Source organism: Coturnix japonica, chromosome 4, assembly GCF_001577835.2.
Source record: "Coturnix japonica isolate 7356 chromosome 4, Coturnix japonica 2.1, whole genome shotgun sequence".
Classification (NCBI taxonomy): domain Eukaryota; kingdom Metazoa; phylum Chordata; class Aves; order Galliformes; family Phasianidae; genus Coturnix; species Coturnix japonica.
In genome coordinates, this window is record NC_029519.1 from 8,895,940 (window position 1) to 8,913,146 (window position 17,207).

General features: G+C 41.3%; 1 protein-coding gene across 1 annotated transcript; it reads right to left on the bottom strand.

The window, feature by feature from the left end:
* Positions 1-12,465: 12,465 nt before the first annotated feature.
* LOC107312759 (heat shock transcription factor, Y-linked-like) lies at positions 12,466-14,911 on the bottom strand. Its single transcript, XM_015860435.2, is given in 4 exon segments — positions 12,466-13,101; positions 13,316-13,841; positions 13,843-13,983; positions 13,985-14,911. Coding segments are annotated over 4 exon segments (1,059 nt in total). The 5' UTR covers positions 14,062-14,911; the 3' UTR covers positions 12,466-12,786.
* Positions 14,912-17,207: the final 2,296 nt, after the last annotated feature.

Genomic DNA, 17,207 nt, shown 5'->3' on the forward strand with positions numbered 1-17,207 from the left:
GTGTGATTGTCCATTCCTTCTTCTTCCCCCAGTGACAGTAGTCCTCCTTGCAGAGCGATGAGCATCAAGGCACTCAGTCCCACTTGAAATGAGTCAGCCAGCAGCAGTAGGCTGTGAGCCGGGCTGTGAACCATTCCATTCCCCTTCCAAAACTCACCAGCGCACTCACCTCCCCGTTACTGACAGCGATGGTTGCAGGCTCCGTGTTGTGGCAGATGTCCCACGCTCTGTGCTTGGCTCCCTGTTGGAGAGACTTCAACTAGTGGAGGTGATATTTTCTACACCAGCTGTGCTGAGCAATTTTTTTTTTAGAATTTTTTTAGTTTTTTGCTAAAATGATTTTTTTCTATAAAGAGATTGACGAAAAGTGTGTTATTTCCCCAAATTCAAAATTAGGATCACTCTTTAGATCAGCTCTGGTTCTTCCAGGCTTTGGAGCAGGTAGTTACTTCTGAGCTTTTTTGTGTGTGTGGATTTTTTTTGTTGTTTTTGTTCTTGTCAAAAAATCCTCCTGTGGCCTAGATTATACGCATGTTGAAAATCTGTTTGCACTTGCTGGGCCCATCTGCACAGAGCTGCTCCGTCTCCTCGCCGTTGCACGCTGGCCATGCTGCGGATGCGGTTTCCATACAGAATGGTTCTCCCGGCATAGCAGCAGTGATGATGAGGAAGGAGGGCTTTTTCTTCCCCTCTCAGTGTACCCCTTGCTGATTCAGGCACAGTATGGAGGGCATAGAAGGAAACATTATTTTCTGCTTGCTGAGTATTTGTGAAAACGCTGTCAAGTTGGATGCCTCCTATAGCTAGGGATGACGTGCACATAGTTTCTAGTGCTACAGATCATGGTGTAAACTGAGGGACAGAGGATGGAGCAGAAAGTCCAGAGGGCCTGGTTTTGGTGGTGAGCTGAATGCAGGCTGTGTGGTCCTAGAATCTAATGGCTTTATAGCTTTGGCTTGTTAGTTCTTTGGGAAATTGCATCCCTAAGACAGCAAAAGAATACAAATGTTGTACACTAAGCAATCAAAAGTAAGAAAATGCTGATACAGTCCTGCTTATGATAGAACAAGAGGTAAGGGCATATAGTTGCATCAGGAGAGGTATAGATTTGGTATTTGGAAAATTTTCTTTGAAAGAGTGGTGAGGGACTGGCACAGACTGACCAGAGGGGTGGGGGAGCAACATCCCTGCAGGTGTTTAAGAACTGTGGAGATAGGGGGCTGAGGGATGTGGTTAGTGGGCATGGTGGGGATGGGCTGATGGTTGGATTAACTGATCTTAGAGGTCTTTTCCAATCTTTATGAGAGCAGGAAAACAAAACTATTCATTTATTACCACGCACAGTCACTCTCATGCATTTGTGAGGCTGAGTTTGTCAGAAACTCTGCAAGTCTGCAGAAGGGACCTGTGTACCATGGTGGGTGAGGGGTTGGCGTTCTGCAGCATGGAGCACTCTCCAGATCCAAAGGGATTGGATTTGAATGCAGAGACAAAAATAAAAGCTGCATTTTTTTCCAGTTCAACCTCAGATAGAAACTCTTAAATGTCTTTGCCTAAGGTGGTCTGGCTATGAAAGCATTTTAATTTGGGGGAAAATGTTTTTATTTCTCTGGAATGAGAAGTAGGATTTCACTGGAAATCCATTTTTTTTCCTCTCTCTCTATGATTACAAAAAGAGTTTAGTAAGAAAATTTTAGTCTAGTTTGAGGACCTGGTCTGATATTTTCTTTAAAGTCTCCCGGTGATCTCCTGAAGGACTCTCTCAGCTTTCTAAACTCTTACATACACCTAATTGTGAAATGTGGGCTATTCTTACATACAGCTACCTGTGAAATGATGATTTGCTCATCATTGTGCTGTCACCTTCATCATCTTGTTGTGTGACAGAAGTTGAGATTTTTCTTCTGTTCTGTATGGCCACAAAGCTACCAATGGCCTTAGGCACTCAGTAGGTACAAGTCTAAATGGGGGCATTATACCCCAAAATTCAGTTCTAGGTTTGGTAATATAAGGAACCACCAGCACTTCTCTAATTGTTTTAGTGCCTCTAGGTGACATCACTTAGTGTTCATTGACTTATTTTAATATCATTTTTTTTTCTGTGCACTTGATTAAATTTTAGGAAATAAATGCATTTTTTTATTTTTATTTTATCTCTGAAATATGATTATAAATGACCTTTGATAAAAAGTTAACAGAGAATATGTCAGGAAGCAGCTCAGAAGGAAAAGATTAAAAGCAGACAGTCTAGAGAGGTGTTTAATTTCAATTTTCTTTGTGGAATAAGAAATCTGTAGATTTTAAAGCCATCAAGCCATAGTTACTTTTATCAGTAGGGCTCTTTTGTTTTGTTCTGCCACCTAATTCTTTTGATGACAATGAGTCCACAGTTTTCCAATGACTGATTTTGATTTGCATGTTATTGTCAGCCTTTTATATTTTATCATATCTCCACTTTGGTTTTTATGCAGATCCTCACATCAGAACGCGAGGGCAGCCTGAGCTAAACAGCTGGCTGGATTTGCATGAAAATGGACTGCCCTTTTTCATTTGTTTGTTCTTTGGAAATTACAGTAGGTGAATATCTGACTCAAATTTTCCAAACAAATAAAGATAAAACTTCACAGATATTAAACGGCGGAGCATTAAACTGTATCATTTTACATATAAAAAGAAAAGGATTAAATAGAATTAGTCTGTTGAGCTGACTGAGAAGAAACAATGTGAGTGGCTGTCTGCAAACTAAAGATACAAAAGAACATTGGTATGTCCGAGAGACTTCTCTCAAAATATTTTCCTCTCTCAGGTTTAAAAGATAAATAATAACATAAGGGTTTCCCTTAAGAATTTAAGATATTTTTTCTAGGAAGGAGAAAACCATAATCTCCTTTAAGTAATTATATATTTGAGATCATTCCTGTATCTCCTGGTTCACAGCTGCCCCATGGCTGAGGTGTTTTCTGTAGATCTGAGCAATGCTGTAAGCAAGGCAAGGTGTAAATGGGGCTGCAGATGGGTGACATTAAGAATCCCATACCATTTCCAAGAGGTAAAATCTGTAGGGTAATCTTTTATTAGACTGACTGCTACAGATGGAAAAAATGAACAAGCTTTGGGGCACATGAGAGCTTGATAGTTGACAGATACGAGCTTTATAGATTTGAACAGTGAGGTATCAAAATAACACATGGCACAACTTGGAGTTGTCAACAGACTGATAAATTATTTAGAGCATGCGTGCCCTTGTGTGCCTGCAAGCTTGTCCGTATCATTCGCACTGCTTGGGCTCCCTGCAAGCTTCGCCTCTTGGATCATTGGAGCATCTTGGAAAGAGGAGCATGGCTACAACTTTTGGTTTAAACAATGATTTGGAATCTGTAGTATCAGATTTAGCTGTTTCACTCCTCTTATATTGCATCACTTTTTTCTTAGCCTGAACTCCTTTAAATGTACAACCTTCCCTGCTCTAGTATGGACTAACTAGGAAATACTGCTTGGATTACTGGAGGGCCATGGGGTTTCTAGAAGCAAACACCTGGGGCAAACAGCTATTGTCTCTGAATTTCCTGAAAGGTTGGTAACTGCTGGTCTTGCATGGGATGATACAAGTTCATTATTCCTTCCAGTATGGTTGGAGTCAGGTGCACAGTCACAGCTGGGGTAGAGCTCCTGAGTCCCAGGGAAGAACACAGAGCCAGTGAGCAGGCAAAGCAAAATTTGTGGGGTAAAATATATTCTTGCCTATTTCTACACACTCCCACCTTTCTTCCTTTTTCTGATCATTCAGACTTCTTCTCTAATTTTTTCCTGTGTACACATTGGTAAGTCTGGAGAGTGTTTTAAATCCTTTTGCTTTCAAATGCAGCAAAAATAAGCATACTATTAAAGAGAAGAAAAAAAGAAAGAAAAAAAAAATATTCTAAATAATTCATGAGCCTGTTGACATCTCTAGACTTTGCTTTGTGGTGTTGTTTAGCCTTGCTATCAAATCTATACGGCCCCTGCCTGCCAGCCAGCAGGTGCTGATGTGGTTGATGTAAAGCTCTGTGAGGTCAGCAGAAAAGGCAGTGCTTGCAGATTGTCACTGCTTTAAGTGTTTTGTCTTTTGTATGGCTGTAGAAGATGGAGATCTACCATGGGCTATTACTAACAGTATCAGTAGTGCTGCCATGTCACTTAGGATGGACATGCTGCTATGCAGCAGCACTGTTTAGCTTAAGAGACAGCAGAAAATGATAGCCAATCCCAGGTTTTGGGACCTGTGTGTAATGGGCATTGTGCCTGGTGAACTGGGCTTGGTTTGTGGATAGACCTTGAGTTGTTTTTAGCTCTTTAGAACACAAAGATGCTTGAGAAACTGTGCTTTGCTTCAGGAAATCCATGCAGGGAATTGCTCCCGCTTTGCTCAGCTCCCGAAGGATTCACAAGCACTGCTACAAAATTGAACTTGTTAGGAGCTCACCCGGGGTATTTCTACCATAATTCAGGTCTTTGCCTAAAGGTAAGAAAAATGTGTGGGTTTGTTTTGAAGGAGGCAACAGCTTATGGTCTGGGAGATGAGAAAGTGTGCTCCTGGATGAAATGGGAGGACCTTTTGTGTGGGCTTAGAGCAAGAAGTACTAGGGACAAATGTTTTCTGCCATAGACAATTCACAGGTGCTGTAATGGAGTCTCATGCACCCACAGGTGTGTCTGTACCAATGCACAGAGCTCCTTGTAACACCTAGTAAGTCCTTCAGAAAGCACCACTGTAAACTCACTTATGTCAAAGTCACTGAACTTGCAGAAATTTGCCATACGCAAAGGCAGGGCTTAGAGGAAAGTTAGTACAATTCAGTACATATAAAGGTGTTGTAGAAGTATAACTAATTTTTGTTTCAAGATATATTTCCAGTTGGTTTTACTTTATTATGTGCTCTTTCTGGATGTTTTTCCTGCAAAATGTTGCACCTCCAAATTCTTTACTAAATAACACAAATAGATATCAAACGTTGCTTTGGCATTTTTGAAAGTTTTCCAAGGTTTTGCTGTCATTAAATTTGCATAAGCCATAACCCTCACATAGCTGGGAATGACTTGAATAGCCGGCATCCAGCCTGACAACTTACCAAATCACTTAGATGTTATGATATATTAAACTAAGGCAGAAAAGAAGACATTTTGGCTTTAGAAACTGACCTGGAAATGGATTGCTAGAGGAAATGGAGTATTTGACTTCTTTTTCAATTTGATTGATTCAATTGAAGAGAACAAATTGTCCCAGATTCATCTCAGTTTAGCACTTTGATTTTTGTTGAGTTTTAATCTGGGCTCACATGAGATTTCCTTCAACACTTGGATTTGTTTGAATGAGCTCTTTCTGCTGTTGCTGTTTTAATCAAACTGGACTGGCATGCCCATGTGAAAGTCAGCAGCAAAGGGAGAAGGAGCTGTGCACCCAGAGGAAGTCTGTGACATCTAGCTACAATTTGTCTTTGGACCACTTCACTGTCATGAGCTACTGGTGTGTGTGTGCTGTAGCCTGACAACAAGGAATGGTCTGTAGATGCTCAGATATTGCCTTAACTATGTGAATTCATACTTGGTGAGTATCAGGTGCAACATATGAGTCTAAATTTTGAAGAAAATGTCATTCAGATTCTATTTTTAAAGTGATTTTTTAAAATGTATGCAGCTTATATAAATCCCTGGCTATAAACAAGGGAGAAGTATTACTGCAATCCTTCTGGGGATTCTTGTAATTTGGGAAATCAGCATTGCATTCAGCCACGTACAGCACAAAATGAAGTCCCTGCCTTGCCACTCAACCATACATCATGAGATCCATGTATATTTCAGTACCTAAAGGAGGGTTATAGAAAGGAAGGGCAGAGAGTTTTCAGCAGGGTCTGTTGTGATAGGACAAGGAGAAATGGTTTCAAACTAAAAGAATGGAGATTTAGATTGGACATAAGAAAGAAATTTTTTGTAATCAGGGCATTGAGGTTCTGGCATAGGTTGCCCAGAGAGGTGGTGGAAGACCTATCCTTAGAGCCACTCAGGGTCAGGCTGGATGGGGCTCTGAGCAACTGATGGAGCTGCAGATGTACCTGCTCGTTGCAGAGGAGCTGGACCAGATAGTTCTTAAGGGTCCCTTCCATGTGAAAGAGTTTTATGATTCTATGTGCCCACAGCAGTGCCTGCAGAGGCTGCTGTTGCTGCAGGAGATTGGTAGCACTTGCCTCAAACCCCCTGTCAGGATTATCTGATCACAGCCTCCATTCAGGACTATCAGATCTAAGGACAAACAGGGTGGGGTGCTCATGGTGGCCTTTTATCCTTTTTCTTGATGTTTTTCAATTTTCCATGACCCTAGGCCTCCAACCCCGATGAGAGTTAATTGCATTTGTTGGTAAAACAGTGCTTTGTGTTCGAAACCCTTCATAATAGTAAAAAGTTTTGGAGAATGCCATCACGTATTCCTTAAATTTCAACCAAGACAAACAAATATGGCTCTTTTCTGTAAATATTTTATGTCTCCGTAGGTTTTGTGTTGAACTCTCCTGTATAGAGTTACTCTGTGTTATTGATAATGGAGAACTGGACTTAGTGGATTTTATAGTCTTTTTTCATGTTTACACAGAACATTTTGAAGCAGCAATTAAAATAATTAAGGAGGGTGAAGAAATCTTTAGCATGCAACAAAGATTTCTGCAAAATGTTAATTTCTGTCAAATAAGTGAATATATGCACAGATGCCTCCTGACAGAGGCTGTGATTTCTGAGTGCTTTGCATGCCAAATAACTTGTTTACCCCCTCAATGTTTGCCAAGTTTACTGTCAATTTACAAATAATTTCCATTTTGCTGTTTATTCTGCTGCCTTTTGATGGATATGTCTTCCAGACTTTTATCTTGCATGTAGACAAACTAATTAATATTTTCCCTTCAGGCAAATATTTTTTTCTTAGATCTAAATGTGGGTTAGATTCTTCTTCGTTTCCATATGCTTTGTTCTGTCAATCATTTCTCTTCTATGTTACTAAAAATGTACCTTTGTGGATGTCATTTCTCATGTTTTACAGATTTATTTCACCCACATATATATGGGAATGTGTGTATGTAGAGAGACATATTTGTTATATATGTGTCCATATATGTTTAAGGCAGAGATGGTGAAAATACTGACTTCATATTCAGATTTTTTTTGCAACTGAATGAAAATACTTTTTGCCTTGCCTGTTGCTGCAGTTTCCCAGACTTGACCTCATTGTTTGTAGTTGCTGTTGTCCATATGGCACATGTGACACTGAGTATATCTATACTGTAGATTCAGCCCCGATTTCTGCATGTCTTTTTGCTCTAGCTTTCCTAGCCATATATAATATATACATCCCATCCTCCCGCTGCCATCCCAGCACAGACTGCAGTGGTACCCTCGTTGCAAGGAACTATGATCACAGGATCATAGAACCATTAAGACTGGAAAAGACTTCTTAGATTGTCTAGTCCAATCATCCACCTATCACTAATATTGCCCACTAACCACTTCCCTCACTGCGACATCTTCACATTTCTTGAAGCCCCAGGGACAGTGACTCCACCACCTCCCCGGACAGCCTGTGCCAATGCCTCACAACTCTTTGTGAGTAGAAAATCTTCCTAGTATCCAACCCAATTCTCACTGCTTGGCTGCCAAGGCCACTCTCCATGGTCCTTAGTACCCCAAACTCCTCCTGATGCTACAGCATGTCGTGGCCTCAGGAGCATCCCTCTTGCAAAGGCTTTCATTGATTTCTAGGTAGGTAGAATGATCTGTGATAACCAAACATTGTTGCATTCAAGGAACAAGGTTTCCATTTAGCCCTTCTGCATCTTCCACAGATCTTTTGGCAGATAGTGGAAACACTATGTGGGATAAAAAATGTTTTCCATTGGAAGCCTGCATGTTAACCATGTTCTGTTGAGAAACACACAGGTGGTAACCGAGAGCTCAGATATTGCGAACAGATTCTTGCAGCTTACCAGTCGTAAAAATATCTCTGCAAAAAATACTCCAAACCACTCTGTTTACAGAATGCTTGGTATTTCCTATATCTGGAAATATTCTCGTCGTGGCTCCATATGTCGCAGCTAGTCTGACAAGATTTCTTTGAACTGTTTGCAGGTTGCAGTCTGTCTGTAGGGCTGGGTGCTGATGCCTTCAGGTTTTGAGGCCCTGCATTATGGGCATGATTATATCTTGTTCACTTTGCAGGCACAGAAAGGCGGAACAGAGATTTAGCAAGATTTAAAGAAACTTCCTAATTATGCCAAGCAGAGAGCTGCCTGAGTGAAATCTCATCTACAACCCCAGGTTTTCATTACTGGCTCTGTTTTAAGTGTATCTCTATAATTTTCTGTGTTTCTGCTTTTGTTTATATCATAGTAGTCAGCAGGACTGAGAGATTTAAAGATGAAATATATTATCTTCACACATCCTCAAAACCTGTCGAGAAAGGAGGAGAAATTAAACAAGGACAAAAACTAGCAGTGAAGTGAAGCTGTTTCCTTTGAGCTGCCTTATTAACCAGTCAAGTACTTGACTGCCACTGTCAGCGAGATTTCTTTAGAGAAAGAGTGGCATTTTGAAAAATACAAATTCACCGCCTGCACAAGTTAATGAGGCCCTTCAGCAACGTTCATTGATAGTGTAAATTCATCATAATACAGTGCTACAAACCATAAATGGGATATGCATACAGGAAATCATCCACTATTAGAAATTTGCCAGACACGAAAAGAAAAAGAAGCCATTGATAAGCAGAAAACTCATCTCAACTGCTCAGTGCTGATGGGTGTGGAGCACATTAGTAATGCCAGATAGTGCCGTGATGAGAACTTATTAAGGTGAATTGAGGTAGCTGGTGAAGTACATTTTGCTTCCCTTTGTTCAGGTTTTATGGACTCTCTCAGCTGTCTCCCTTAACATTTGTGAGTGTCAGGTTAGACAGAGTTTGCTGTGTGAGAGCTACCATCAAAGTAAAGGGACAGAGGTCTCCAGATTCATCCTTCTGCGTATGCACAGATCCACATATGCATTTAATTGTTTTCCTGTTGCATTTGCAAGTGGTAATGACATTGCTCCATTTTATCTTAAGGATTATTCAGCACACCAGAAGTAGAAAATAATAAAAAATTGGCAACTCAGAAAAAATATGGCCTTGTGGTCATTTAAATAATTACTGAGCATTGTTACTTTGCTATCCTTTACCAACTGATAAATCGTTCAGCTGTTCAATACGTTCAATACTATTCAGCCCTCACTGAGAAGTATTACATTAGAAGTCTTTGAGGCCAACAGGACAATGCCTTGCTGTAGCATGGCTTGTCTGCTGGTCATTTTACATCATCCTTCTTTAAGGAATGAATGGAGAAATGAACACCTTGTTTCATGTCCATACAATAGCCAGCTCCCGAAGAGAAGTAGCAGTGTACAGTCTTGCTAAATTCTTAGCTGACTGTTGATTTCCAGAGCGATATCTGAACAAATGGCAGGACACCACTAAATTGTGTGAACTATCTCTATGAAATAAGGCAGGCTGGTATGAAAACGGTTTGGGTTAGTCTCTCAAAAGTGTTTGGAAGAGAAGCACTCGTTTGGCTGCCTGTTGTCCTTTCACTCTGCTGCTGATTATGAGGACATGGGAATCTGGGCACCAACAGCAGGCCTTCAGCAGGGGACCTTCAGCAGATGTGAACGCTGGTTTCTCTCCTCCCAGTGTCTTTGTTTCACGTGTGAAGGATCTGATCTTGCTGTCCCAGGGAAGCTTCTTCCAGACATATCCCACAGGGGTTTGTTTAGAACTCATTTGAATCCATGGAAAAAACGAAGCCCAAATCCACTTTTTCCCCATTGTCCCCTGTTCCACTATGCTGACATGTATTTGTGTCATCAGCTGTACAAGGCATTGGGCAGAGTAGCAGATGTCTAAGTAAATGCTTCTTCCATTTGTAAATAGGAATAATGGCATTTTCTGGAATATTATTGGGCACAGCTGGGCAGAGGCTGCAAATGTTGGTGGTTTCTCTCTGTTCCCTCTACCTTTCAGACTATCTAGGTAACTCCTTTGCTCTGTTCCTCTCCTTCTCCTGGAAGGAATCCTTATGTGCAACTTCCCTGAGGCCCTCTGCTTTCTTCTTTGCACCTTTTGTATGTTCCCCATGCTGCAAACTGCTTCAAAGCCGACAGCCCAGAGAGATGCTCCTGGGTGCTCTCTGACCTCCCGTTTCCTTTCTCCTCTCCTCTGCTCCAACAACACCTCTTTTCTCTTCCCCTCGCCCTGCCTGACTCCCCCTAGTCCTGGTAGACCTACTCCTCTGAACCGGTTTTTCTCTCAACTCCTGCCAAAGTCCATATGATGATCTCCAAAGGGATCTCAGAGCTTGGCTTCTGAAGGGGTGATTTCAAATAAATCTGGAGTGCACGTTGTTCAATGCACCGCAGACTGTAAGAGATGAAACGGAGTCAGATGCTTTTGTTCCTTTTGCCCGCTATTCAAATCCCCAGCTGATAATTACGAACAATAGATGAAAATGTGTTTGGTATATATCATAAGAAGAAATCTTATGGAAACATTAGGCAGCCTATTATTGCAGGGCTCTTGTAAATACTGTTTTGTAAGAAGAACCTATCTAAGATGATGTAAAACTTAATATTCCTATTAACAAGATGTACTATACTATTTCCAATTCATATCAGTGAAAATGCATTTTAAATTACAAAGTACTCCTATTTTATCTGAGTCAATGTTCTGATTCATATGCCTCCTCTTTAATCCTTTTTTTTCATTCAAAGTTTCACTATTCACATCTTCTTTTTCCTATTTTATGTAATATTTTCTGTTTTCAAAATGTAATCAAAGCTTGTTAGTTTCTACCCAACCATGTTTCATTGAATGGGAATATTAATAATACCAGCTATTGATGTCTTTATGTTAAAATTTGATTTATTGAGCAAGTGGCACGTAATCTGTGGGGAAAATACCTAGAGATAACACCTTGAGATGATTAATTGTGTTTACAGTGCATTCCTGTAATAATTGTTTACAAGAAAATTTATGCATGAGTTGCTGCCCCAGTTCAAAAGAATAACTCATCAGATTGTCAGGCTCTCTGCTCTTGAGTATTCTGGCTAATTGCTATCTCTGCTAGTTGAGCATCATAAATCCTTCTTCCAGAGAGCTGGTAGCAGACTTTTTGGATCACAGTTTTCCATGCAGTGAATAACTTTTCATCTCTGGAACATCAGTTCTCTCAAGCAGGGAAGTAAATTATTAAAAAATAAAATAAAATGAAATAAAATGAAATAAAATAAAATAAAATGAAGTAAAATAAAATAAAATAAAATAAAATAAAATAGGGAGGGAATTATATGAAATCTACAGGAGACTGGGACGAGTTGTTCAGCGATGCTGGGTATAACTTTGGCAATGATCTTTTGTAATCACGTGTCAAAATCTCTGTTGGGTAGACTGCATATATTTGCCAGTAATACTACTGAGCAATGTAAGAAGAAGTGGACTTACCTTTCTGTACTTTAAAATATTGAATTTCTAGTTCTGATGTTCTCTGCTTTTGTATTGCTTTCTCTTTTGGAAGTGCTGCAGGGTAGAAATAGTAGGGTGGGTTGGAGAATGCTTTCTTTGCAGCTATCTGTGTTTATTACTGATCTAACAACAATTGCACAGTTCTCCTTTTAGGAATTAAGTCTGTCCTTATAAATTCACATTGATAAACACACTTTTCTGCACAGCTCTGTGCTTTTTTTGTTGTTGTCCTATTTCCAACTTTCAGGTTTAATTATTTCATAACTAACTTTACTGTAGTTAGAGGAGTATTATCCTAGCAATACGTTGCCAGGAAGAAGTTGATAATGTTTAATAATTCCTGATTACATTCCTGTTCCAGTCCACGATCATGATTATACAAATGTTTCTGGTGCTATTTTTCAGTACAAATCCTTCTTTTCAATGTTGTTTTTTTTTCTCTTGTTGACAGTGTATTGGTCAGAACACAAGAGAAACCGACCTATTTGCTAGTTTAATTAAAGATGTCAGTAAAATCCTTAAGGTTTGCCTGGGAAGGAGCAGATTTACTTGCGGCTTTTATGCTCACTGTGGGATTTAAACATTTTGAGAATTGCTTTGGTGATTTTTCCCAGGAGATAAAGGAATGGATTAAGTGAAGTAGTTTCTGACTATAATTGGTCTGGTTTAAACACTTAAAAATAACTTTAAGAAATAAGAAAACACAAAACAGGTTTTGAAGTAGGGATTTATTTTTTTTCTTTTCCCAGCTATGTGTTTATTTCAGCTTTGGTGTCTTGGTGTGGACTATCAAAGTGTGCTCCAAGTAAGGTGGGAGATACCCAAACCATAGTCTTTTGCTTCTCCAGTGGAAAGCTGCCTCTCAACCTTCTCTGGCACTGCCTGGAGGCCACAGGAAGCTTGAAGCTGTCTGCTGGATTCTTCCTGGTCCCAAAACTGCAGCTGAGAGTAGACCAGTTTCAGTCCTGCCTTCTTCAAAAAGTCTCACCTAGAGGCTGCAGTGAGATTGGGGCTGTCCACTGGTGTGCTCCCCTCATTGCTTGGACCAGGTCAGAGAAATGAGATCTCCCTGAAGTACCCCCCAGCCTTGGGCACAGGAAGAGGAACTGTCAAATGAAGAAACAGGACTACTGGAAAATATTTAGAACATTTATTTCAAGAACATCTTCAATCTATTTGCTAGGTACCTAAAATCTCTATTTCCTACATCCTAAATTGTGCTAGCGTCCAAGTCCGTCGCCTCCAGCTCCGCTGTCTGGTCCCAGCCCTGGTGGAGAAGGACCATTTGGTTCAGGAGATGGAGGAGCAGCAGCTGCAGCAGGAGCAGCATCCTGGTTGCTACCAGCAGGCTCAGTGCCCGCTGATGCTGCAGGGCCTCGCCGTCTCCTTGGAGGGCTGCTCAGGGGGCCGTCCTCCAAATCCAGCTCTGGTGGGAATGCAGCTGATGCTCTCCTTCGTACGCCAGCGCTTTGCTTGGACCATCTTTGCAGACATGGGTACTCTTTCTTGAAGCTGGGGTTGTAGTAGCAGAGTAACTGCAAAATGCAAAGGAGAAGAGTGAGATGCCACCATTTCCAGATTGGAAAAGACAAAGCTACCATAACTAATAATTCAAACTTTTAGGATTTTCCAAAGCAGGAAAGTGGGTTTGGAAACCCAAATAGCACCAATTCGAAGCCCCCTCAGGTGGGACCGGCCACCAATCCCACCCATCCTGAGAGGTGTCCCATGGGCTGGGGGACTGCGTACCTCACTAGAAGCAGATGTGGCTCCGGCTGCTGGGAATTTTGCCCGTGAGGCAAATGTTGGCAAATCGCTGTCCACGATGAAGAATCCGTGGAGGTGGAGCTGGTGGATGAAAGCTTTCATGCAATGAATGTTGAGAGCGTGTAGAGGTCCTGTTGTTCCCAGCACTTCAGTTTTGAAGCAGGTTTCCTCTATCACAATGCAGCTTTCATCGTCGCCCCACTGGATGGACTGATAGAGTTTGCTGTCCACAATTTGATGGAGCTTGCGTAGAAAGGCGGATGATGGGTCTTGGGCTTTGCAAGAGCCCTTTGTGGACAGATGATGCCGTGGTCTTTTAGCACGGGATGCCTCCTGAGAGCCCTGAGAAGTGTTTGCTTCTCGTGCCTCTCCTAAGGCAGCATCCCGAGCTGTTCTCTTAGCCCGTCTTTGTGGGACAGGAGAAGCCGAGTCTGCCGACTCAGCGTTTGTCACAGAAACTCGAGGAGTTTCTGATGAAGATGTCTCCATTCTAATTGGTAAATGTTCGCTGACAGAAATTTCTGTCCGCAATGGTCTCCTCGGCCAGCAAAGGTCGTCCTGCCAGCAGCAGGATGGAGCGCAATGGCACCAGTGGTGTGAGGAGTGGGCAGTGGGTCGGGGTGTTCACAGACGTCACCGTGGTGACCGTGCTGCATCACGGTGACCTCACAGAGAGGTGACTGTTGGCTGGGGAAATGGGGTGGGGCATCCTTGGTATTTATGGACATATGTAAGGGAATATGATGCAAGATATTTATGCTTCCTAAACCAGTAGGCAGACAGAAACCTCTAATTTCCCCGAGGAAGACTTGTCCAGCAATGCCTTCATCGGGTACACTTCTGTAGGAAGTTTATTTCCATTCGTGAACCTTACTAGGACTAGTATTTCTTCTTTGATCTGCTTCTAGGTGACTTTATGCCATCGTGAGATGCTCTCAAATTCTATTAAAGATCTCTCATTTCTCTAATCTGAGCCACTGACTGAGCAATCCCTATCTGAAAATACCCCGGGTGTTTGCTGCTTCCAACTTGGGATCTTTTGTGATACTGTGATATATGCCTTGGCTGCTGGAGCAGCAGTCCAACCAGAGGACAGATGTCTGACAGAGAAGAAACAAAAGGACTAAAGAAACAGCAGAGGGAGAAGAAAAGGAGATGAGCAGGGGAGGAAAAAAAGGCGGCTTTCAGTGTTTGGATGGTTTATTTGCTCTTTTCAAACAACATAGGCTGTGTGTGCTTTTAACTTTCCCAGTGTTTCCATGTGCCCCAAACAAGCGAGACTCTGCCACCTGTTGCTGAGGTGCTGCTGGCACACCGCTGCTGGGCACACATGCTGCTGCTGCTCCCTCAGCTGGAAAATTCAATCAGTGATACACACAGGGCAGCAGGGCAAAGATGCTCTGCCTATTTTCTAGTCAAACACATGGGCTCTTCTGTCTGCATCCCTTTGTTTCAGGTATGCGAGCGGCCAACAACAAGGAACTGCTGCCAAAATATTTGTGTTGTATTCATTTGGACAGACAGAAGTAGGCTTGTTGTAAAGTATGAATGTCAGTTGACCACCCCAAGCCCAGTGCTGTAACCCCTTCCACTATCAGATTTCATGGCACTGACTGCACTGGATGAACATGATACAGTGCACTGTTGAGCAGTTGGAAAACATAAGCTTAGCAGCTGGTTACTTGGGCTAGCAGCTCAGAGAAGTTCAGATAGCTGTTGCACCCTGAGCAACCAGAGTTCATCAGAAGTTAGCAGAAAGGCTTGGGTTGGAGCGGACCTCAAAGATCACCTAGTTCCAACCCTCCTGCTGTGGGCAGGATTGCCAACTGCTAGATCAAGCACTACATCAGGCTGCTCAGGGCCCCACCAGTCTGGCCTTGAGCGCCTGAAGTGATGCGGACACCTCCAGGGGCAGGGAGATGAGTGGGAGGAAAAAAAAAAGCCAAGCCTTCACAAGCAGGTTTTGATCTAATGTAGACACAATGATGCAACACACAAAGCAGATTCTGTAGGAAATATTAGACTCTAATCTTGCAAAATAGTTTAACCATGCCTATCAAGAAACATTAATAACAGTGTTATTGACAGAGTATTCATTTAAAGTCTTTCTGTTGGATGCAATTAACATTTAGATGAGAGACAGTTATAGGTACTTGGATGATATATATGAAAGAAACAATGACTCATCTCTCCAACAGAAATGTACCAAACCTTGCAGCAGGGAAATCACATTTCTTCCAGCTTCAGAAAAATCCCATGGACCTTGTAGAAGAAATCACAGAATTGCAGAATGGTTTGCATTGCAGGGGACCTCAAAGATCACCTTGTTGCAGTCTTCTGATATGGGAAGCATTGCCAACCAGTAAATCAGGCTGCCCACGCCCTCATCCAACCTAGACATGTGTCGTGTCCAGGGACGTCCATTACTTCTCTGGGCAGCCTGTTCCAGCACCTCCCCACCCTCACAGCGAAGAACTTCCCCTGGTATCTAATCTGAATTTCCTACAAGAAGGATCAGAGTATTCTGAACCGCTATTCTAAGAGGACATTTCCATGCAGTTTGCCACATGCTGGGATGAATGCATTTAGGGCAGGAAAACATTGAGGTGGACGATTCAGCTCTGAAAGTCTGGTGCAGGCTGCTGTGTTTTCTATGCAATTAGATTCAGCCTCACAGACTTCGAGACATAAACACATTGCATTCAGAGGAAGTCATAAAATAATTAATTGAAACATTTCCTTTTAATCTGGACACAAAATTTTAGAGGAATTGATGCCACAATAAGAAGAATTATAGGTTCTAAAATTTAGTTATCTCCAACCATGCAGCTTTAAATCTGATCTACAATAGTCTTTTGGTATTATTTATATTAATTCTGTACTGTATATTTTACATTTTATAGAAGTGCCTAGAGCATGTATATTAAACAGTTAAGAAAATTAATCTGCTTGAGTGTTGATAACATTTGTAGAATGAAATCCTCACAATTAGAAAGACATTTGAAGAAACCATGTTAAAAGGTGCTGAAATGTTCTTGAAGAAATGCCACATGTTGCTGCGGGCAGTAATGAAACATTTCCATATTAAGTAAGTACTACATAAACATATATAAAATGTAGACATATGTTAGCATACTATGGAGTATGAGAGTGATACAGTAGTGATGACTGTTTTCAAGTGTTAATATTACCAAAGCTTAAGGTTATCTATTGGTCTAGGACCTGTGTATAAATAATTACATCTGAAAATAGGGATCTTCAAAGTTATCCACTGTAATATATGCTCAGCAGCTCTGGAATACTATAGACTGTATTGATCTGCAGTATAGGACTGTAAATTCCAGTATATTTATGCTCAGACATCAGTGAACATATGTCTTAAGACATGCAAGTCTGAAATAAAGTTATTCATGTTGCATGCACTTCCACATGTTGTATTTGAAACACAGGGAGTGATCAATATGCAAAAGGCAAAGTCAAACATACATTACCCACACTGAGGTAATTTTCTGTGCATACCACACAGCGGTTCTATCAGCAAACCAGTGAAATTTTATCTGTGCATTAATCTATCAAATGTTTCTTGTGTGTATGTCCTGTGTAAATAGATCTGTTTTTCTAAATATCTAGGTGAGAATAACGTACGTGTACCTGCTGAACCCAACATTGTATGTCAGAAAGACAATGAGCCTATAGCACTCTCAGTGGTACTGACTTCAGCATTCAGACTATGATTTTATGATCAGGGGTTTATTCCAAACTTGTTCCGAAAAGTTGACAACGTGATCTTTCCATTAATGGATTTTGCATTTGTCTTATATTGAAAATGCAGTACATTGCTTATGCTCCAGGCTCTAAAAGCATGGCTCCCAAC